This window comes from Capricornis sumatraensis, chromosome 5, assembly GCF_032405125.1.
Source record: "Capricornis sumatraensis isolate serow.1 chromosome 5, serow.2, whole genome shotgun sequence".
Lineage (NCBI taxonomy): Eukaryota > Metazoa > Chordata > Mammalia > Artiodactyla > Bovidae > Capricornis > Capricornis sumatraensis.
The window spans coordinates 65,509,523-65,534,691 of record NC_091073.1 but is presented as its reverse complement, the minus strand read 5'-3'; the positions used below and the strand labels follow the sequence as shown (position 1 = coordinate 65,534,691).

Genomic DNA, 25,169 nt, shown 5'->3' with positions numbered 1-25,169 from the left:
AGAGAACTAACGAAATTTGTGAGGACTTGGAATTAAGTTGACTGACCGTCAACAGGAGAATGAAACAACCATACTATGAAATATCATGCAGAACTGCATCAGAATGGAAAATGCTTCAGGAAGTATTATGGAAGCATTAACTTATAGTCTGTTATGCACAGTATGATGTCATTTATGCGAAAACCCCAACAAAGCATTTATTTCTTTATGTACAAATACATAGAAAGAGTCTGTTAGGGAACCACACTAAATTGATAACAGGGCTTTCTTCTGGGAATGGGAATGAAATTAGGGGAGGGCTTTGATTTTTTTATTACACACCTCAGTATTTTTTGTAAAATAAAAATGTGTTCATGGTTTGAATAAATAAATTAAAAAATAAGTGGGGTTAAAGGGGACATTGTCTCAGCGCAGAGACTGGTCAGTACAAGGCAGGAAGCGTCCTGGGCTAGGAGTCAGTCTCCTCGGATGGCCCTTCCCGCCCCACGCCGTGCCTCCAGCGCCTGCACTCCGTCCTTCCTGCCTTGTCTCGTAGCTGTTCCCGCCTCTGTCTGCCTTTCTCCCTCTTTTGGCTCTTTCTGTCTCTACAAGCATGTGGCAGGATTTCTCATCTAAAAATGTCTCTCTTATCTCTTATTTCCTATGAGCTATCACCTCACTTCTCTGCTCCCTTTGATAGTAAAACCTGTTTAGAGTCGTGTATTTACTTCATTTACTTCATTACAACCTGAACCTATTCGCTCCGATCAGACTTCCATCTCTGCCCCACGAAATGTGTCTGGTCAGAGTGTCACCAAGATCACCATCTGGACACTCAGTGGTTCTTCTCAGGGCTCATCTTCCTCTCCTTCTCCCACCATCTAGCTTCTGGGCACTTCTCCTTTGGATATACTTTCTTCACTTGGCATCCAGAACACTAACTGTTTCTAGTTTCCTTTCCCTTTTAGGGTGGTTCCTTCTCTTCCCTAACCTCTACATGATGGCATCCCCAAGCCACTGTCTTCAGCCACATTTCTTTTTCACACTCATTCCCTGTAATAACAGGTCTCAAATTTTTGCTCTCAGGACCACTTTATGTTCTTCAAATTATTGAGGAAATCAGAGAGCTTTTGTTTATGTGAGTTATAGCTGTCAATATTTATATACTGGAAATTAAAACTTAGAAATTTAAAAGATAGTTTAATTATTCATCATTTAAAATAATAAATCCATTACATATTAACATAAATGAAACATTTGTTTTCTAAGAACATTTTTTTCCAACTCCTCCCCCAATTAGTGGGAAGAAAGGCATCATTTTACCATTTGGCTAATGTCTTTAATGTCTGACAATAGAAGACAACAGGATTCTCAAATCTGCTTCTGCATTTGTCTGTTGCAATGTGTTCTTTTAAGGGAACTATATGAAGGAAAGCTTGTTTTAAATATACATTTAGGTGGAAAAGGGAGTAAAATTTTAATATCCTTTTTAGATAACAATCAATTGCCTTCTTTGATTCTATACCAAAACTCAGCAAGTAGTTATCTCTTAAAAGGCTGATTAATTGCCATCAGTTCAGTTCAGTTCAGTCGCTCAGTCGTGTCCGACTCTTTGCGACTCCATGAATCACAGCACGCCAGGCCTCCCTATCCATCACCAACTCCCAGAGTTCACTCAGACTCACGTCCATCGAGTCAGTGATGCCATCCAGCCATCTCATCCTCTGTCGTCCCCTTTTCATCCTGCCCCCAATCCCTCCCAGCATCAGACTCTTTTCCAATGAGTCAACTCTTCACATGAGGTGGCCAAAGTGCTGGAGTTTCAGCTTTAGCATCATTCCTTCCAAAGAAACCCCAGGGCTGATCTCCTTCAGAATGGACTGGTTGGATCTCCTTGCAGTCCAGGGGACTCTCAAGAGTTTTCTCCAACACCACAGTTCAAAAGCATCAATTCTTCGGCGCTCAGCCTTCTTCACAGTCCAACTCTCATGTCCATACATGACTACTGGAAAAACCATAGCCTTGACTAGATGGACCTTTGTTGGCAAAGTAACATCTCTGCTTTTCAATATGCTATCTAGGTTGGTCATAACTTTTCTTCCAAGGAGTAAACGTCTTTAAATTTCATGGCTGCAGTCACCAGCTGCAGTGATTTTGGAGCCCCAAAAATAAAGTCTGCCATTGTTTCCTCTGTTTCCCCATCTATTTCCTATGAAGTGATGAGACTAGATCCCATGATCTTATTTTTCTGAATGTTGAGTTTAAGCCAACTTTTTCACTCTCCTGTTTCACTTTCATCAAGAGGCTCTTTCGTTCCTCTTCACTTTCTGCCATAAGGGTGGTGTCATCTGCATATCTGAGGTTATTGATATTTCTCCTGGCAATCTTAATTCCAGCTTTTGTTTCTTCCAGCCCAGCATTTCTCATGATGTACTCTGCAAATAAGTTAAATAAGCAAGGTGACAATATACAGCTTTGACGTACTCCTTTTCCTATTTGGAACCAGTCTGTTGTTCCATGGCCAGTTCTAACTGTTGCTTCCTGACCTGCATATAGGTTTCTCAAGAGGCAGGTCAGGTGGTCTGGTATTCCCATCTCTTTCAGAATTCTCCCCAGTTTATTGTGATCAACACAGTCAGAGGCTTTGGCATAGTCAATAAAGCAGAAATAGATGCCTTTCTGGCACTCTCTTGCTTTTTTGATAATCCAGTGGATGTTGGCAATTTGATCTCTGGTTCCTCTGCCTTTTCTAAAGCCAGCTTGAACATCTGGAAGTTCACGGTTCACATATTGCTGAAGCCTGGCTTGGAGAATTTTGAGCATTACTTTACTAGCGTGTGAGATGAGTGCAATTGTGCAGTAGTTTGAGCATTCTTTGGCTTTGCCTTTCTTTGGGATTGGAATGAAAACTGACCTTTTCCAGTCCTGTGTCCGCTGCTGAGTTTTCCAAATTTGCTGGCATAGTGAGTGTAGCACTTTCACAGCATCCTCTTTCAGGATTTGAAACAACTCAACTGGAATTCCATCACCTCTACTAGCTTTGTTCGTAGTGATGCTTTGTAAGGCCCACTTGACTTCACATTCCAAGATATCTGGCTCTAGGTGAGTGATCACACCATTGTGATTATCTGGGCCATGAAGATCTTTTTTTGTACAGTTCTTCTGTGTATTCTTGCCACCATTAGTTGCCATATGGAATCTGAAATGGACTTTTTGCACCATGTTACATTCAAATGATCTAGCTTGTCCTTTGAATGGCATGATTTCCTATATCAAACATTAGTCATTTAGAAAATATTGGTTCACTGAGTTATGCAGATATTCCAAATGTTGATACAACTTATGATGTTGTTGTTCTTGTTCAGTCACTAAGTTACGTCTGATTCTTTGTGACCCTGTGGACTGCAGCATACCAGGCTTCCCTGTCTTTCACTATCTCCAGAGTTTGCTCAAGTTCATGTTCATTGAGTCAGTGATGCCATCCAACTATCTCATCTTCTGTCTCCCCCTTCTCTTCTTGCCCTCAGTCTTTCCCAACATCAGGGTCTTTTCCAAAGAGTCAGCTTTTCCCATCAAGTGGCCAAAGTATTGGAGCTTCAGCTTCAGCATCAGTCCTTCCAATGAATATTCAGGGTTGATTTCCTTTAGGACTGACTGGTTTGATATCCTTGCTTTCCAAGGGACACTCAAGAGTCATCTCCAGCACCACAATTCGAAAGCATCAATTTTTCAGGACTCAGCCTTCTTTATGGTCTAACTCTCACATCCACACACAACACCTTATGACACAATATTGAAAACTCATACTTGTTGCTAGCACCATGTATAGGACTCGGAGTAATAGGAAGTTGTCAAGTTCATAGCAGAAGATACAGTTTTTCAAAAATTCTAAATTTTCTCTGAAAGCTCAAATTTTATGATTGGCAACCAACACTGTCAGTTGTTTCCCTTGAAGTGACAAGCTCATTTCATTCATTGTAGATATAATACCTGCCATATATCCAAGTCTAAATAACTATAATTTGTTTTCCAGTCTTTTTCAATAAAAGGTGTTCCATGAAAAACTGACTAATTCAGTTTTCAACTCCCTCACACAAGTGCTTTTCTTTAGGCCAAACATCATGTTTTGTTATGCAGCAGAAGTGCTCTATGCATATTTCTGTTTCATCAGATGACATTCTTAAAAATCATGTACTTACTTTAATAGAATTAATATTTTTTTTCCTATTTTATAGGTGACATTTCCAAGGGCAGATGTCCCCTCACTTTTAATCTAGGAGGTGTGGAGGTGAAGACCACTATGACTATTAATATGGCTTTAGTGCAATTTTGATTCATGCTCATATGTCAGCAGTCTTACTCACCATTGCTTTTTTACCTCAGTTAAATGGCTACACAGTGCAAAAGACAGCTACTCTCTTAGCATTGTTGTGAAGATACTGTTCTTATCCTGTGGACCCCCTGAAAGGGTCTTAGAGACCCACCCTCAGAGGTCCATGGACCACACCTAGAAAATCCCTGATGGAGTCTATCTCCTACTCCAGTTGGCCTCGCCCAACCTCAGATTACCACCTCTCTGGCTAATTATTTGTTTTGCAAAGTATAATTATAAGACGGCTAATCATTTGCAATTATATCACATATAATTTTTGAATAATGGATTTAATAAGGTTATTAAGCCCATTAGTGCCTCGTACGTACATGTCTTCTTTTTTTTTTTCCAAACAGGAAATTAGGTTAGCAAATCTTAGCTTCAGATCCCATCTCTCCAACTTTATGTTTTTAATGCCCCAAGTGACTTGATTTGGAGTTATGCACTGCTCTTCAAAATTGTTCTCTCATATAATGTCTATTGGATTGGAGAGAATAGATAACCTTTAACACTCAGATTCTAGGACACTTCTCATCAAAGGTGTGTGTTTAAATGTCCTTGAATAGCATTACTGTGCCATTTATAACAATGGCTTTGTCTATTTCTTTCTATGTGTTTGCCTTGTTTCTGGCCCAAATAGCAAATTTAAGTCAGAAGAAGAGGGAGCAACAGCTACTCTAGAAAATTCCATCTACTTTGCACCAATTTATGTTGGCCCACTGGCCTCACTCTTATCTCTCTAGCTTGATATGGTAACTTTGGTCATTGCTTTTGGTTCTTTTTGCTTTTGTGACTTTTTAAATTTATTTTTGGCTGTACTGGGTCTTCATTGCTGTGCTTGGGCTTTCTCTAGTTTGGGCAGGCGGGGGTTACTCTCTAGCGGCTGTGTGAGGACTTCTCATTGTGGTGGTTTTTCTTGCAGAGCACAGGCTCCAGGGCATGCAGGCTTCAGTGGCTCATGGGCTCACTCTGTGGCATGTGGGATCTTCCTGGCTCAGGGATTGAACTCGTGTCTTCTGCATTGACAGATTCTTGTCCACTGAGCCACTAGGGAGGCCCTGGCTTTCATGACTTTTTAAGGCTAACAGCAGTTTCTTACTTTTTAAAAAAAAAGTTGTGATTGTTGCCTTGCTCTTCCTTCCAGCTGGTTCTGCCTCCCAGCTTTGAAGAACTTCTTTATCATTTAGCCCTGGCAGGCAGAACTTCTCTGACTTCTGGCCTCACTTTCAGAAGGGGAGTTGGTTAACGATAAATGCTCAGGTTAGATGTATTGGGTTCAGGTGATTATTTCTGTTAAGGATTTGGAGTCACCCGTTTCCCTCTCTGGCCGTTGCTTGGAGAAAATAGTATGCATAAAAGATAATAATGGAGAACCACTTTAATTAATAGCTGGTCAAACACCTAATGCAGGGCTTACTACGCATGAGCTTGACTTCTGTTGCACGGTAACCCTGGCCCTACAGAAATTTGGTTCTTAGAACATTTCAGACTCTGACCCACAAAATTAGTCACGAGCCACAGTTAGCTAAGGGTTGGAAAAAAGCATAGGAGGTGGCAAGAAGGAGGAGCATGTCTCCCCAGAAGTTTTCCTAATGGTTCTAATGCAAGCAGCAGCTAAAGAAGGACACGGACTCAAAAGTCATGTTGCCCTAACAGCAACCAAACTTGAATAACAGAGAGAACTTCAGAGATCAGCAGGTGCAACTCCCCTTCATCACATAAATGAAGTCCAGGAATGCTAAATGTTCTACCTGCAGCCACACAGAACCAGCACTCTTTCATCTGTAAACACAGACTTCTTCCTACTCTACCATACGGACTCACAGTGCTCTGGAATTTTAGATGCTGCTTTTTCTGTTGACACACATTACCATTTAAGTTAAAGATGTACAACATAATGATTTGACTTACATCTATCGTGAAACGATTATCACAATAACTTTGGTAAACATCTATCATCTCTATGTGCTCAGTTGCTTAGTCATTTTGGACTCTTTGCCTATGGACTGTAGTCGCCAGGCTCTCTGTCCATGGGATTTTCCAGGCAAGAATACTGGAGTGGGTTTCTATTTCCTCCGCCAGGGGATCTTCCTAGCCCGTGGATCAAACCGATGTCTCCTGTGTCTCCTGCATTGGCAGGCAGATTCTTTACCACTGCACCTACTGGGAAGCGCCATCATCTCTTATAGATACAACATAAAATATTACTTTCCTTGTGATGAGAACTCTTAGGGTTTACTCTCTTGACAACTGTCATATATAATGTATAATAGGTAACTCCAGTACTTTGGTCACCTCATGCAAAGAGTTGACTCATTGGAAAAGATGCTGGGAGGGATTGGGGGCAAAAGGAGAAGGGGATGACAGAGGATGAGATGGTTGGATGGCATTACCGACTCGATGGACATGAGTTTGTGTGAACTCCGGGAGTTGGTGATGGACAGGGGGCGTGCTGCGATTCATGGGGTCGCAAAGAGTCGGACACGACTGAGCGACTGAACTGAACTGAACTGAGTGCTAATTATATTTATGATTTTGTATATTATGTCCCTAGTAATTATTTATCTTATAACTGTAAGTTTGTACCTTTGTACCTTTTGACTGTCTTCATCCAATTCCTCCTCTTCCTATCCTCTGGTAACCACAAATCTGATCTTTTTCTATGAGTTTTTTTTTTTTTGAAATATAATTGAATATAACACTGTGTTAGTTCCTGATACACAACATAGTGATTCAATATTTTTATGTATTTCTAAATGATCACCATAAGTCTAGTTACCATCTATCATCGTACAAAGTTATTATGTAATTATTGACTATATTTTCCTCACTGTACACTTCACTCCTGAGACTCACTTAGTTTGCACCTGGAAGTTTGTATCTCTTAATATCCCTCATCTATTAATACATTGCTTTTAAGCAAGAAGTTCTTCCTTCCTGAAGTTTTGGTATTGTTTTATATCCTTCTATACGGGTTACTGGGCCTTGGCTTCTTTAACTGAAATACGACTTTCCTGTTACATTAGTTGCATTTTAAAGTGTTCTGAACACAAATAACTATTTTTAATCTTTAAAAAATGGTTTTTTCTTCTTGCTTCTAGAGTTTTCCCTGTTGTCAGGCTCCCAGCCCCTAAGCTGCCAGCCTCATTTTTTGTTTTTGCCTTCAAACTACTCAATTTCTTTCAGAAAGCACATAGTTTTAAGGGATATTACTTTTTGAATTTTCTGAAGCCTGAGAGTCCAGAGAACAGATTTTATTAATGTTGATTCAACTGAGTGATGTAAAGATTTATAAAACTAAGTTGTTATGTTGTCTTTAAATGCATGCATGTAATTTCATTTAGAGTTACTTTCATCTCATAAAGGAGACATTACATTTTGAGTAGGTGGAGGGTTTGACAGAATAAAGAAAGGAAAACAACCATCTTCTCTTCCAAATGACATTTTTTTGCTTTCAAAGGTACATTTTCAAAATACCACTGTGAACATCCAAAGGGTGAGGCAAGAGGCACTTTCCAGAGATCCGGTTGAATAGAGAAATCCATAAATTTCATCCCATATTGATAAGCATTTGGACCCAAAGGAACATTTGCTCAAAATGCCTGAAGCAGCTGCCACATCTCTCACAAACACTGGTTCTAAGTCAATGTTCTACTTATTCTTCTGGTTCTGCCAGAAGAGGATCCTCATTCTAATGCCAATCTCTCTTTAGTGATTTTTACACACTTCATAACTCTTTGTTCTTTAAAGGAGACTGGCCTAGCACAGGTTATCTGAAGGAATAATTTGCAATCCTTTCATGGATCCCAGCCTTGTCGTCATTCAAAGGGGCTCGCATAACTCAATGGAGCTATGAGCCATGATATGCAGGGCCACCCAAGGCTAAAGGTTCATAGTGAAGAGTTCTGACAAAATGGGTCCACCAGAGGAGGATATACCAACCCACTCCACTATGTTTTTGCCACGAGAACCCCATGAACAGTATGATTCTCAAAATCCTTCAAGCTAGCTTTGTTTCAGCAATACATGGACTGAAAACTTCCAGATGTACAAGCTATGTTTAGGAAAGGCAGAGGAGCCGGAGACCAAATTGCCAACATTTGTTGGATCATGGAGAAAGCAAGGGAATTCCAGAAAAACATCTCTTTCTGCTGCATTGATTACACTAAAGCCTTTGACTGTGTGTGTGAATCACAACAAACTGTGGAAAATTCTTAAAGAGATGGCAATACCAGACCACCTTCCCTGTCTCCTGAGAAACCGGTAGGCAGGTCAAGAAGCAACAGTTAGAATCAGCCATGGAACAATTGATTGGTTCAAATTGGGAGAGGAAGACATCAAGGCTGTATATTGTAACCTTGGTTATTTAACTTAGATGCAGAGTACATCATGTAAAATGCTGGACTGGATGAATCACGGCTGGAATCAAGATTGCTGAGAGAAATATCAACAACCTCAGATATGCAGATGAAACCACCCTAATGGCAAAAAGTAAAGAAGGACTAAAGAGTCTCTTGATGAGGGTGAAAGGGGAGAGCGAAAAATCTGGCTTAAAACACAACAATAAAGAGACTAATGAAAGGTTGTTGCTGAACCACAAAAGACGCTGGGATTCTTGGCATCCAGAGGAGAAGAATTCAATCTGGGGCCAGAGACGAGGCTTGATTGCTCAGAGCTTTTGAGTAATAAAGTTTTATTAAAGTATATAAGAGATAGAGAAAGTTTCTGACATAGACATCAGAAGGGGCAGAAAGAGTGCCACCTCACTAGTGTTAGCAATGGAGTTATATACTTTTTAATTAGTTATTACAGTGAATCAAAAGAATGTCTGGAGGTTATAAGTTCAGTTCAGTAGCTCAGTTGTGTCTGACTCTTTGCTAAGTCACTTCAGTCGTGTTCAACTCTGTGCGACACCATAGACAGCAGCCCCCAAGACTCCCCCGTCCCTGGGATTCTCCAGGCAAGAACACTGGAGTGGGTTGCCATTTCCTTCTCCAATGCATGAAAGTGAAAAGTGAAAGTGAAGTCGCTCAGTCGTGTCCAACTCTTCGCGACCCCATGGACTACAGCCAACCAGGCTCCTCCGTCCATGGGATTTTCCAGGCAAGAGTACTGGAGTGGGTTGCCATTGCCTTCTCTGGTCGACTCTTTGTGATGCCATGAATCGCAAAACGCCAGGGCTCCCTGTCCATCACCAACTCCCGGAGTTCACTCAGACTCACGTCCATTGAGTCAGTGGTGCCATCCAGCCATCTCATCCTCTGTTGTCCCCTTCTCCTCCTGCCCCCAATCCCTCCCAGCATCAGAGTCTTTTCCAATGAGTCAACTCTTCGCATGAGGTGGCCAAAGTACTGGAGTTTCAGCTTTAGCATCATTCCTTCCAAAGAAATCCCAGGGCTGATCTCCTTCAGAATGGACTGGCTGGATCTCCTTGCAGTGCAAGGGACTCTCAAGAGTTTTCTCCAACACCACAGTTCAAAAGCATCAATTCTTCGGTGCTCAGCCTTCTTCACAGTCCAACTCTCATGTCCATACATGACCACTGGAAAAACCATAGCCTTGACTAGACGGACCTTAGTTGGCAAAGTAATGTCTCTGCTTTTGAATATGCTATCTAGGTTGGTCATAACTTTTCTTCCAAGGAGTAAGCATCTTTTAATTTCATGGCTGCAATCACCATCTGCAGTGATTTTGGAGCCCCCCCAAAATAAAGTCTGACACTGTTTCCACTGTTTCCCCATCTATTTCCCATGAAGTGATGGGACTAGATGCCATGATCTTATTTTTCTGAATGTTGAGCTTTAAGCCAACTTTTTTGCTTTGCTCTTTCACTTTCATCAAGAGACTCTTTAGTTCCTCTTCATTTTCTGCCATAAGAGTGGTGTCATCTGCATATTTGAGGTTATTGATATTTCTCCCACGCCTAAGGTAAGAGAAACCCAAGTAAGATGGTAGGTGTTGCAAGAGGGCATCAGAGGGCAGACACACCGAAACCATGCTCACAGAAAACTAGTCAATCTAATCACACTAGGACCATAGCCTTGTCTAACTCAATGAAACTAAGCCATGCCCGCAGTGCAACCCAAGCCGGGCGGGTCATGGTGGAGAGAGCTGACAGAATGTGGTCCATTGGAGAAGGGAATGGCAAACCACTTCAGTATTCTTGCCTTGAGAACCCCATGAACAGTATGAAAAGGCAAAATGATAGGATACCAAAAGAGGAACTCCGTAGGTCAGTAGGTGCCCAATATGCTACTGAAGATCAGTGGAAAAATAACTCCAGAAAGAATGAAGGGATGGAGCCAAAGCAAAAACAATACCCAGTTGTGGATGTGACTGGTGATAGAAGCAAGGTCTGATGCTGTAAAGAGCAATATTGCATAGGAACCTGGAATGTCAGGTCCATGAATCAAGGCAAATTGGAAGTGGTCAAACAAGAGATGGCAAGAGTGAACGTCAACATTCTAGGAATCAGCAAACTAAAATGGACTGGAATGGGTGAATTTAACTCAGATGACCATTATATCTATTACTGCGGGCAGGAATCCCTCAGAAGAAATGGAGTAGCCATCATGGTCAACAAAAGAGTCCAAAATGCAGTACTTGGATGCAATCTCAAAAATGACAGAATTATCTCTGTTCATTTCCAAGGCAAACCATTCAATATCACAGTAATCCAAGTCTATGCCCCAACCAGTTATGCTGAAGAAGCTGAAGATGAACGGTTCTATGATGACCTATAAGACCTTTTAGAACTAACATTCAAAAAAGATGTCCTTTTCATTATAGGGGACTGGAATGCAAAAGTAGGAAGTCAAGAAACACCTGGAGTAACAGGCAAATTTGGCCTTGGAATGAGGAATGAAGCAGGGCAAAGACTAATAAGAGTTTTGCCAAGAAAATGCACTGGTCATGGCAAACACCCTCTTCCAACAACATAAGAGAAGACTCTACACATGGACATCACCAGATGGTCAACACCGAAATCAGATTGATTATATTCTATGCAGCAAAAGACGGAGAAGCTCTATACAATCAACAAAAACAAGACCAGGAGCTGACTGTGGCTCAGATCATGAACTCCTTATTACCAAATTCAGACTCAAATTGAAGAAAGTAGGGAAAACCACTAGACCTAAATCAGGTATGACCTAAATCAAATCCCTTATGATTATACAGTGGAAATGAGAAATATATTTAAGGGCCTAGATCTGATAGATAGAGTGCCTGATGAACTATGGAGGTTATAAAGACCTTACTAGACTCACGCCCATAATTTACATTTTAAGATAACAGGATGCCAGGTTTTTTTTTCCAGAAACTGTCCTCAAGCAAAATACATTATTGTTATATAATCCTAAGGAATGTAGAGGAAAAAAAAAAGGTTTGTCCTTTCCTCCACCTTGAGAATTCCAGACCCCTCTTTCCTTGGGGACCCCCGGACTTCTTATCAACCTGCCTAGGAATTGACTCTCTCACTAAGATGATGGCATCTGGTCCCATCACTTCATGGCAAATAGTGGAAGCAGTGACAGATTTTATTTTCACCGTGGATGATGACTATAGCCATGAAATTAAAAGATGCTTGCTCCTTGGAAGAAAAGCTATGACAGACTTAGGCAGTGTATTGAAAAGCAGAGACATCATTTTGCCAATGAAAGTACATGCAGTCAAAGCAATGTTTTTTCTGTTAGTCATGTACTCATAGCTGTGATTCATAAAGAAGACTGAGTGTCAAAGAACTGATGCTTTCGAATTATGGTACTGGAGAAGACTCTTGAGGATCCCTTAGACAGCAAGGATATCAAACCAGTCTATCCTAAAGGAAATCAACCCTGAATATTCTTTGGAAGGACTGATGCTGAAACTGAAGTTCTAATGTTTTGGCCACCTGATGTGAAAAGCCAACTCAATGGAGAAGACTCTGATGCTGGGAATGATTGAAGGCAAAAGGAGAAGGGGGCAGTAGAGGATAGAATGGCTAGATAGTGTCACTGACTCAATGGACATAAATTTGAGCAAACTTTGGTAGATAGTGGAGGACAGAAGAGCCTGGTGTGCTGCAGTTCATGGGGTCACAAAGAGTCAGATGTGACTTAGCTTTTAAGCAACAACAAAAATAATTTGCATGACAGTATATGAGATGGTTTAACAGAAGCTACTGCTACAAGGGACATACTGAATGGTAACACCCTGGGACCATCATGCTGCTATGTTTTTGCTTAATGGGGATCCACTGCAACTCTTATTCCAGATAGAGAATTCCCTTTTCTATCAAAAGGAGTTAAATATATTCTTTGTCATTGTAGTTATATGGTAGAGAACACAAAAACAGGTGGCAACTAGACACGAAGAGAAAGACAACCAGATAGCTTGAAGTGAAGTGAAGTCGCTCAGTCGTGTCCGACTCTTTGTGACCCCATGGACTGTAGCCTACCAGGCTTCTCTATCCATGGGATTTTCCAGGCAAGAGTACTGGAGTGGGTTGCCATTTCCTTGGGCCCCCACAAATACAGAGAGAAAAAACTTCACAGGGCAGGTGGCCAACCAGCCAGGGTGTGCACCTTCTTGGAAATAAAGCTGATAAGGACAGTGCTTAGAGTCAATGTAGAGCAAGTTCTGTGAACAGAGTGTGTTTTGTAAATAGCAACATAGAGCCTAATACAAGAAGGTGCTAGGTCAGCATAGACTAGCTCAGGATAGAGATGATTTTCACATAAGCCACAGCTAGATGGTTCCTTCCTTTGTGTCATGGGGTCAGAATCTCTCTGCAAAGCCTTTATAAGAATTAGAAGCCATTTGTGTCTGAAGACTCACAACTTTTTCTCTCCCTTTTACCTCTCTGACTTTCTAAGGAGGATCTGTCTGCCTGCTGGGTTCTGACAGGATGATGGGTGGAAACTGCAATAGGATTGGGAACTAGTGGGATTTCATATTGATCAGAGCGAACCCCCCTGGTCTGAGGACAGAATAGATGCAGAAAGGAAGGGGGGCACTGGCTGTTCCTAGGCCCCGAGTCAACACCCAGGGACACAGAGCACGCTGGGTCTGTGTGACACTTAAGACTTGCCATGCGTCATCTCTACTTTCAACTTCAGAGCATAAGAGCCAGAATGATTCTAGGACTTTGAGACTTGCCTATTATCTTTTAAAATGTTCATGTATGTATATGAGTGTAAATAAGAAAGTAAACTTTGTCTCTTGAGTCAGAAAAATTCAGTGGTGTGCTAGAGTCTTTTTTATCAGAGGTCAACTCTAGAGCCCCTGAGCAGGAGTGCTCTTTCCTTGCCAGCACAGATAGAATTTAATTTGCATGATACTCCATCACAAGGCAGACCCTATGTCAGTGGTGGGTTTGTTGTGTCACTTGTGTTCTGGAAGCAATTTCTAATGATTCTCATTTTAACATCTTGGGAACAAAGCCCATCTCCTATTGTTTCTTACATAGACGCATTGACATGTTTGAGGGTGTGCAGACATACATACCTGCTGGTGGAGTACAGAAATCCAGTAGTACCTGATAGCTGGGGCCAGTCAAGCTCGTTGGTAAGAGCTATTGGTAAATTGAAGAAGGATTTCTAAAGGAAAAACAAAGTAGTAATTATCAAAATGGTCACTAGCTTTCAACAGGGAGTAAGGTTGTCTATTGCTCAGGCATTGCCCTCTCTCTCTCTCTCTCTCACTTTGTTAATCTCTTTAAGGGACTTTGCATTTAAAGCATATGCCTCTTCAGGTTAACCATCATCAGAAAATTCAGAGATCAGCATCCACTCTTAAACTGGCTTCCATTCAGCTCCTGTGAAGGATGTAGACGCATGGCATCTCATACTCATCCCTCATTTGAGAGAGATGCTTCAGCACATGGGTAAACTTTCAACTAGTTAATTTCTGAGATTTTCTCCATTTTTAAGGTGGGGTAATCAGAAAATTGATCGTCTGAAAACTAATAATACTCAAGCCTCCAGCAAAAATGCCTTCCCTGAGTTCACAGCTATGCCTTCAGTTATTAGGATGGTGTCTCCTGACATCCTTGGGTGGGTGGGGGTTCTTAGACACCTTTGCAAAATCTTACGGTTCCTTTTCTCATGAAGATACACATATACTCAACATGGCTTGTGATTTTGAGGGGTTCACAGAACTCCTGCAACTCTTGCACAGCTTCCTGTTCAGGAACTCCTGACATGGAATTCTAATTCTAATTTAAATTAGAATTCCTTTGAACCACATTCTATGACTTGTGCAAAATCACAAAAGAAAAATGTTGCTAGCTATGTCTCCTGATTGTTCCTTAGTATAGATGATATCCGGGATAAACCCCTCCTCTGGTCTAATTCCTAGAAAAAGCTCATCTAGAATAATGTGTTTGGAATAGGCTTACCAGATTTAGCAAATAAAAATGCAAGTGCTCAGTTAAATTTGAATTCTATAAACAAAATGTGGTATACATATTCAATAGGATACTACTGAATCTTAAAGCGAAAGTGAAAGCGTTAGTTGCTCAGTCTGACTGATGACCGCATGAAATGTAGCCTGCCTTTGTCTATGGAATTCTCCAGGCAAGGATACTGGAGTGGTTAGCCATTCCCTTCCCCAAGGGATCTGCCTGATACAGGGATCCAACCTGGGTCTCCTGCATTGTAAGCAGATTCTTTACCATCTGAGCCACCAGGGAACCCCATTCAATCTTAAAGAAGGAAATTCTGACACATGCTACAACATGGATGGATCTTGAGGAAATTACGCTAAGTAAAAGAAATCAGTTTATTAAAAAAAAAAACAAAAAACTCTTGCATAATTCTATTTATATGAGGTATCGTGTGTGTGTGCACAGTTGCTAACCAGGGATTGAATATGAGGTATTCAGTTCAGTTCAGTTCAGCTGCTCAGTCGTGTCCGACTCTTTGTGACCCCATGAATCCCAGCACGCCAGGCCTCCCTGTCCATCACCAACTCCCGGAGTTCACACAAATGCATGTGCATCGAGTCACTGATGCCATCCAGGCATCTCATCCTCTGTCATGCCCTTCTCCTCCTGCCCCCAATCTCACCCAGCATCAGGGTCTTTTCCTGAGGTATTAGGGGTAGTCAAACTCATAGAGACAGAAAGTAGAACGGTGATCGCCAGGGATTAAGGGAAGGGGAAGTGGGAATCGCTGTTTAATGAATATAGAGTTTCAGTTTTTGCAAAGTGAAAAGTTACAGAGGTTGGTTGTACAACAATGTGAATATACTTAACACTACACTACTGAGCGACTGAACTGAACTGACAAAATTGTTTAAAATGGTTAAGATGATAAATTCTATGTTATGTGTATTTTACCACAATTAAAAAAATGAATATGAAAGAAACTGAATTTAAGTTAAACAGGGAATAATTTTTAGTATAATTATGTCTTGGGCAATATTTGGAACATACTTACACTTAAAAAATAATTCGTTGCATATCTAAATTCAAATTTAACTGAGTGTCCTGTATTTTACCTGGGAATCCCCATTTGGATAAAATCTCTAGTCCAGTATGACTCAGTTCAGTTCAGTTCAGTCACTCAGTTGTGTCCCACTCTTTGTGACCCCATGAACTGTAGCAAGCCAGGCCTCCGTCTCCATCACCAACTCCCGGAGTTCACCCAAACTCATATGCATCGAGTCGGTGATGCCATCCAGCCATCTCATCCTCTGTTGTCCGCTTTTCTTCCTGCCCCCAATCCCTCCCAGCATCAGAGTCTTTTCCAATGAGTCAACTCTTCACATGAGATAGCCTAAGTATTGGAATTTCAGCCTCAGCATCAGTCCTTCCAATGAACACCCAGGGCTGGTCTCCTTTAGGATGGACTGGTTGAATCTCCTTGCAGTCCAAGGGACTCTCAAGAGTCTTCTCCAACAACACACTTCAAAAGCATCAATTCTTCTGCGCTCAGCTTTCTTCACAGTCCAACTCTCACATCCATATATGACCACTGGAAAAACCATAGCCTTGACTAGATGGACCTTTGTTGGCAAAGTACTGTCTCTGCTTTTTAATATACTATCTAGGTTGGTCATAATGTTCCTTCCAAGGAGTAAGCATCTTTTAATTTCATGGCTGCAATCACCATCTGCAGTGATTTTGGAGCCCAAAAAAATAAAGTCTGACACTGTTTCCACTGCTACCCCATCTATTTCCCATGAAGTGATGGGACCAGATGCCATGATTTTCATTTTCTGAATGTTGAGCTTTAAGCCAACTTTTTCACTCTCCTCTTTCACTTTCATCAAGAGGCTTTTTAGTTCCTCTTCACTTTCTGCCATAAGAGTGGTGTCATCTGCATATCTGAGGTTATTGATATTTCTCCCAGCAATCTTGATTCCAGCTTGTGCTTCTTCCAGCCCAGCATTTCTCATGATGTACTCTGCGTAGAAGTTAAATAAGCAGGCTGACAAGGCTGTCAAGCAGCCTTGACATACTTCTTTTCCTATTTGGAACCAGTCTGTTGTTCCATGTCCAGTTCTAACTGTTGCTTCCTGACCTGCATATAGGTTTCTCAAGAGGCAGGTCAGGTGGTCTGGTATTAGGGGTTCTTATAAGAGGAAGAAGAGACATGGGTACTGGATGAAGGCCATGTGATGATGAAGGCAGAGACTGGAGTGATGTTTTCACAAGCCAGGGAATACCAAAGATTGCCAGTGGTCACCAGAAGCTAGAAAAGAGGCACAGGACAGATTCTCTCTCAGATCCCTTAGGAGGAATCATCCTGCTAATATCCTGATCTCCAACTTCCAGCCTACAGAAGTATGAGAATAAATTTCTGTGGTTTTAAGCCACCTAATTTGTGGTGCTGTACTGTTGTAGCCCTAGGAAATGATGATATGGCTGGACATTTTGCTTATAGTTCTCATGAGGGTCCAAGATATAAACCCTTCTCAAAATAAGTCATGTAGTAACTATATTCACACAGTGGTTATCCCATGGTGTCCTTCACTTTTTCCCCATGGTTCTGTGAACTTCCTTCACTCCCCTTTCCTCAGTCATCTTCTCCTTGCACATGCCAATCCCAAGTTCCCCAGCATTATTATTATTCTGAGTGAGATTTCCAGCACAAGTGGAAGCTGGAAGGGTGTGGGAGGTGGGTGGGAAGGATAGCTTCTTGGAATAAAACTGTATTGGTTATGATTTAGCTGTGCCAAAGGAGCAGACACTAACTCATGGAGGCTCCCAGTAAGTCTCCACAGTCGATGGAATTCCAGCAACTGATACTTTGTCCCCTCTTGGCAGGAAGCCCCCACCACTTTCTGCTCTAAACTCCACCATTACCATGACTCAGCTACTCTCTCTTTTAGTTTCTGTTTCTCCTGACACTAAGATAAAATTCTTTCTCTGCTTTTTCATCTTATTTTTACCCTAGGTCTTTCTGCTTATAATATATGTTTGCTGTAGGATTTGAGAATATTCAATTCTACTGGAAAAGACAGGAAAAACAAATAGAGTGGATGAAACTCATAAGATGTGTTAAGATAGTGAGGAAGCAAGTGGTTTGTGAAATGCAGGCAAATTTATGAGCTGTGCTAAGTAAGTTAGCAGCCTGTAAAAACACATTAAAACTCTAAGAATGACACAATACACCCCCACATTACTCTATCACCATTTCTTCAGTCATCTGCACAATGAAAACCCCAGATTTTGAAAACTGAGTATGGAACTGGACTTCTGATTCTGGGTGGGTCTGCTTTCCCTTTAGAAGAAGGTGGTAGGCAAGAACTCTTCAAACATAGGGTGGTATGTCTGCTATCCTCTACAACCTGGAAGAATAATTTCAAGGATGGTAGTTCTGAAGTGTGCTAGCAGAGTAGGGGAGGGAGTCTGTTCTTGGAATCAGGAGATCTGATTTTGATGTCTGACTCTACAAATTCAGTACAATTTCATGGTTTGGATATGACATACTGGAAATGGGTTCCATACTCCATGCAGCTCCCATTCTCAATCAGAGGTGGGTAAAAAAAATTTTATCCTCCTGGTTGAGGCAGAAAAGATGTTGAGAAAGGGGTAGGACTGGTGAGGAAATGGCCAGCAAACCTATCTTGAGAAGGGAGGGTGGTCTCCAATCCCCAGTGTTATCCCAGTTGTTCTCTCTGGATCAACCTGAAAAAAAATGGTCTCAACTACCTTGGAGAATCCTGGACTCTGCTGCTCTCCAGGAAGCCCTCCCTCACCAGTCCTGGAATTATCCCCAACAGGAGTGGACAGCGGCTGGTGCTGAACTGCCACTGGGATCAGGGTGGGTATGTGTGCATCCCACAGCTGGAGCCCTGAAAAGCCCAGGAAGGTCACCTGTATAGGCATATCCTGGTTACTTGATTAACCTTGAAATAATGCAAATCTGTGTTTTCCTGGTGTAATATTTCAGACTTCATTTACGGTGTTATGGCAAGGCTTTACTACTACTAGCTGTGCAAAAATAAGGAAAATATAGCTTTACTAGTGTTCCAGTTCTGACATCACTGACTATTCTCCTATGTACTTCAACAAGACTGTTGGGAGGATCAAGACAGCATCATATTTAGAGGATGGATCACCTACCATCTCTCTTTCCAAGTGGGTTGTTTCTGGTTTTAAGAAGAATAAAGTTTATTGCCAGAAATAATAGAAAATATTTGAGCAGACAAATGGAAACCTCACATATTTTTTTCTTCCTTAGTAAATTTGGTAGATAAAAATGAAAAGTAACAGCCATTAATAGCAAAGGTTTTATAGACTCTAGCATAAAGAGAATGTTTAAGTCATATCACATTAAACACCAAAAGCCTTATTCATGCAACATTATACTCAAGATATTTCAGGCATTTAAGGCAGGAAAAATGCAAATTAAGATCTCCCTCATCAACTCTTGCTTATTCCGCTGGAGCATTATGTTCTCAGGAAACTCATCTTAAGTGTACCTTAAATGCACATACGTGGAAAGACTTAATATTTACCAAGAAAAAATTTCCAAACTTGTAAACAGCACCAGAAACTCAGTGAGTATTAAATCAACTACTGCAGTGCTTCAAATTTTCTTCTGACTTTATCAATGACATAAAAATGTTTATATCATAACTGGCAGGTGTATAGCATTTTTGTGTAATATTTTCACTTAACATTACTTTGTGTGTATTTCCATACTCTGAGAAACCTCACTGGTTCTCATTTTAATTAATTTTAGTATGTATAATACTTTGGGTTTGGGAATATTTTAAGCCCTAGCTTCAATAAGCAACTTATATTTTCATTTCATAAAGCCACCTTATGTGCAAGAAAGAGAATAATGGCATCCATCACCCATACATCTGGTTCTGCCAGCCTTTCAATGACAAAGGGAATGTTCTTGCTACCTTTATTTTACTGTTTACATTTGAGCCCTCCCCATCCAGCAAGGCTTTGCACAGTGTATTCTTTAAAAACAAAACAAAACAAAAAACTCTTAACTGAGTTAGACCTAAATTAACTATTTTTGAAAAGTACAAAATCACTTAGAGAAATCAAAGTAGCTAACTGTTATTGGAAAAAGATACCAAAGATATATCATCAACAGTTAAGTCTTTTTAAAAATTTATTTCCCAGGAACTAAACTCTCAAAGAAAACAGGTTTGTTGTTGGTCTTTTGATAATGGAGTGAGAGTCTCAAGACCTGGGAATCAGAGACAGTAGCTCTATCTGTTTAGCATTTGAGACTACGGGGCTCCCGGTCCTGTTTGGTCTGCCGTTATTTCATCTGTCCTGCAGGTGGCATAGGTGAGGTTTTCCCCTTGCTTTACGCCTTTCAGTCCCACCGTGCTACTGAACTGCCTCCTGCCTTCTCAGGAAGGTCCTTCCTCACTGCCCCTCCTTTGCACTTCCCCCCACACAACCCTAGTGGCTTTTTCTTACAGGAATACCGAATCTATGAAACTTTACGGGTCTTCCTTGACTCTCTCACACACTTTCTTCTTCTGGTCCCATTCTTTAGGCTTTGCTTTGTGCGTAAATCTGAGAAACGGAATATTTCCTGCCATACCAGTAAACAGAGATTTCACAGTCATCAGTTACTGCAGCTCTCCTATGCGAGCAGGTGAGCCCTGAGGAAACTCAGGAAGGACTAGAATACCTGCCATCTAGCAACCATCAGACTACAACCACTCCCTCAGGTGAGCCCTGAGGAAACGCAGGATGTGAAAACACAGGATACAGCCCCAGATAGCTGAGGCGCATGTCAAAACAAAGATTTTAGAGAGCCCAGACCCTTACATCTTCCCATACATAGAAAAGTGCTAAATTCCTTAACTTGGAATATCTGGTTTTCTTTAACTAACAATAATCTTATGATGTTCTGACTACCTGCTCTTTGCTGCAAAGCTCCTGTGTATACTCGTTCCCTCCTTTCCTCCTTGGAGCAGTTTCTCAGAGCTATCTGAAATGCTGTCTCTCATTTTGCCCCAAATAAAATTTAACTTGCAACTCTCACACTGTGCATTTTTAAAAGTCAACAAACCCTATAAATGAATGTACACCCATTTTTGGTGCTTGAATGTGCTGTTTCCCAGATAACTTTTGCATTTTAAACCAGAGTGGGAAAGGGAACAAATCTCAAGTTCTCCTTATGTGCCAGGCACTGAGACAGGAAACTTATGAAAATTGTTCAACCTCATGGAACCACTCTGTGAGGCAGGGATTAGTTTTTCTTCCTCTCTTTCTCCTCTCTCTATTCCACACATGCTTTTTGAACAACTACCATTATCAGATGCTGAATATTACCTCTTAAAATGAACAAGTACCCAGGTCTCATATGAATAGGTGTGAATTAAATAACCATGCTTTATCCCAATCAAAGATACTGAAAAAGGGCCTCTTAAATGGCACCCCCACCCCCATCACTGGTTCCAGTCTGAGGGAGGTTTCTGTATTTTCTGTTAGTCAATGAATCCCTTACACTGGGCAGTAGGGCCCAGAAAAACTACTGTGAACAGAATTTAGAGGGAGTTTGGACAACTGCCAAATCACAGAGCTGGTAAATAGTAGGGGCTGGGATTTGAACCCAGGTTCTGATGGAACAGGGGCTTCCCTGATAGCTCAGTTGGTAAAGAATCTGCCTGCAATTCAGGAGACTCTGGTTCTATTACTAGGTTGGGAAGATCCGCTGGAGAAGGGACAGGCTACCCACTCCAGTATTATTGGGTTTCCCTCGTGGCTCAGCTGATAAAGAATCCACCTGCAATGGGGGAGACCTGGGTTTGATCCCTGGGTTGGGAAGATCCCCTAGGGAAGGGAAAGGCTACCCACTCCAGTATTCTGGCCTGGAGAATTCCATGGACATGGCTTTTCACAGCCTTCTTGTATCTGGTCCTTTCTTTTTTTTTAAGCTGCCAGATCTTCTAGAATCACAGCGTTGGCTAGCTGGATTTGTTGGAAATGAAGCTTCCTGCTGAGGAATGGTCTCTCAGACACTGTTTCAGGTAAAAAGTTGAGAAATCTATACATAACTCTAGAGTTGCCTCCTCTGTCTCTTTTATACATAACTCTAGAGTTGCCTCCTCTGTCTCTTTTATGGAAGGCATGCATACCTTATGAAGAATGCAGAATGAGTATTTTGCAGATAAATACTGAAATTATATGTGTACCCTACACAGACACCTCTGTAAACACTCCATTCACATTCCCAGGGCCTGTTCTGGCCTGACACAGGCTGAGGAAAGGCAGCCACAGGGAAGGAACAGGGCATTCTGCTGCTCTGGAGGTTTATCTTCCAGAGGGACCTGACGGATGAAGTTCTGGGGGAACAAGGAGAGGACATTTCATTGGGTTTCTGCCTCTGTAGTTGCAGGCGTTAACCAGAGCAAGCAGCACTGTTCGTTCAGCGAATGCTTTTATATAGACAACTTCAAGAATGTAGTATAGCTTTGAGTTAGATTGGCGAACTTTAGAATTTCATGTGCAGTGGGATAAGTCTATTGTCAAAGTCCCTGTGGTCCTATCATTCATTATATAGTAGAGAGAGAGAGAGAGAGACAAAAAAGAGAGAGAGAGATTGAGAAACACAGCAAGTGCCAGCCTGGCATTCTGCCTAGACTAGGGGCTCAGAAAATAAATACTTCCCAGCTGGGTAACCTGGAAGACTTTGCTTAACTCCTCTGTATCTCAGTCCCTTGTCTATAGAATGGACAAATAACAGCACCTATATCATTAGAAGGTTGAGAGGATTAGAAAAGATAATCTACACCTAAAGTTTAGAATTGTAAATGCTCAATAAAAGTTAGCTGTTAGTAGTATTGATAAGAAAGAAGGTCAGGGTAATAGAAAGGATACCTATTCCACATGTGGATATTTAGAGAAGGAATCTTAAAAGAAGTGTTATCCAATGTAAGCCCTGTAAGGTTAGTAAGAGGAAGCCAGTCAAAGAGGGGTAGGGGAAAAAGAGTTTAAACATTAGCTATGCCATATGCTTCAGGTGGCTTGGTGGTAAAGAATCTGCCTGCCAAGCAGGAGGTGCAGGTTTGATCCCTGGGTTGAGAAGATCCCCTGGAGAAGGAAATGGCTAAACCAACTCCAGTATTCTTACCTGGAAAATCCTATGGACAAAGGAACTTGGTGGGCTACAGTCCATGGGGTTGCAAAGAGTTGGACCCAACTTAGCAACTAAACAACAACAATGTCATATGGAAAATCACAAAGCTAAATTCATCATATTATATACACAGAAGACTAGTAAACCACCCTCTCCAACCAACCCCAAACACCAAGTTTGCTAGTTTCTTACTGCTATGTAACAAATTACCTCTAAATTCAGCAGCCTATAACATACTATATACAAGGAGATCAGTAACAATAATTTCTCTGCTCCTGGGATGACATCTATTCAATGAACATTTAAACTTTAACTTTAGCTAAATAAGTGATTTTCAGGGAGGAGGTATAGCATTTCATCTTTAACCCTATGCCAGTCCAGAAACTTATGGGGGCAGTGAAGATATAGTCAAACAGAGAATTCTAGCAAATATGACCAGTAAATATAAAGAAGACAGTATGGCAGGCAACAATTTTTCATCATTTTGCCTGAAAATAGCTCTTTTATTTTTTAATTTTTATCTCATCAGCTCCTTGTAGTCTTTTCCTTTTCCCTTTTCTATTAATTGCTGTTTAAGCTCTAACCCCATGACTGATTTATTCAATGAATGAATGGAGGGATGTGTTTATCTAAGTGCCCCATATCCAGTGAAAATGCATTGTGTAGCTGGACTTTTCATACAGAATTAAATTCTTTCCATCACCATTTTGTAACTTCCCTGGTGGCTCAGTTGGTAAAGAGTCTACTTGTAATCCACGAGATTCGGATTTGATCCCTGGTTGAGAAGGTCCCCTGGAGGAGGAAATGGCAACCCACTCCAGTATTCTTGCCTGGAGAATTCCATGGACGGAGGAGCCTGGTGGGCTGCAGTCCATGGAGTTGCAAAGAGTCGGACACGACTGAGTGACTAACTTACACTTTCACTTTCATCATCATTTCCAGAGGGACTGGAGAACTATATCCAAATTCATAACAGTGAGAAAACAAGAGGTCAAAATGTCATGTTCTTACACAAAGATAATTGCAAATCAATTTTTGTGGGGCCAATGAAAAAAATTCTTTCACAAACAGAAAAAATAACTCCTCCAAGGGCCAGGAACAGATAACAGTGAATGAATATCATAAAAGTCCAGTCTTCAGATACCATCACTGGATTTTCTAAAGGTTTGGTCATTTCTGAAGCAGTCAGGCTGCCATTTGTCTGGGGTGGGGTAGTTTTCCTCTTTCGAGAGGCAACATCCAGCCTTAGATTCTAGAAGCCCAAAGTCCACAGTCAAATTGCAGAGGTGAGGAGAGGGAAAGCCGTTACTGGGGCACCTAACGAGCAGGCTTGAGCTGCGCTCTCCATCCCACTAGCTCAATCACAAAAGTGCCCTCGTTTTCATCCTCTCCCCTGTTTTACCTTTGCCCAAGAAGCTGTCACACAACCTCTCTCTTTCTATCTTTCCAACTTAAGTCAGTTCTGCGGCCTCTGGCCAGGGTCCCTGCCTCCTCACACTCCCCCACCATCTTCAGCAGTGTATCCCAGAATCTCATGGGGAGCTTCTTTAAAACATGGATTTTGTTCAGGTAGGTTTGTGCTGGGGCCCTAGAATCCTTATTTTTCAAAAGTGCCCTAAATGGCTGCAGTCACTAGCCAGATTTCGGAAAGGCTGCTCTACAGGTTGCTACAGTTATTCGACACCATCCTCACGTGGCACCACCCACCGCCCCAGCCTCTTCTCCTGGTCCTCTCTCCCACCAGTCAACCACCTGCAGCCCCTTGGACCTCAGGGCTTGTCACAAGCTCTTCCTTCTCCTTCCTCCTTTAACCAGTTGTTGTTATTGGTCAAGCATTAGCTAAATCCTGACGTTCTTGACTGCTCTGACCTTCCTTTGTGAGGTACCCTCCTCCAGCTCTCATCACTCCTTATTATATGAGAGGAAAGTATGTTTCCATTGTAAATCACTAATTTGGAGATTCTTTCACAGTAGCTGAGCCTATACCCTGCTTGATTAATAAGTAATCTTTTAAGAAGGGATGACCTACCCTTCCTTTTTCTTCTGGCTAATATGTTATCAACGTGAAATCATGACCTCCTTGGTTCTTCTTTTTTAATTGAATTATAGTCAGCTTGCACTGTGCTAGTTTCTGGTGTATAGCAAAGCGATTTAGTTGTATATACATATTACACGCATATACATATTATTTTTCAGATGCTTTTTCATAATAGGCTTTTACAAGATATTCAGTATAGCTCTCTGTGCTATGGGCTTCCCAGTGGGGC

General features: G+C 41.4%; 1 protein-coding gene across 1 annotated transcript in view; it reads right to left on the bottom strand.

Moving 5' to 3' along the window:
* Positions 1-25,169, bottom strand: part of AOAH (acyloxyacyl hydrolase) — a 203,006-nt gene that overhangs the window by 71,179 nt on the left and 106,658 nt on the right. The window contains exon 12 of the mRNA XM_068973018.1: positions 13,838-13,929. Coding sequence (XP_068829119.1) covers positions 13,838-13,929 — 92 coding nt within the window. The remainder of the gene's footprint in view (positions 1-13,837; positions 13,930-25,169) is intronic.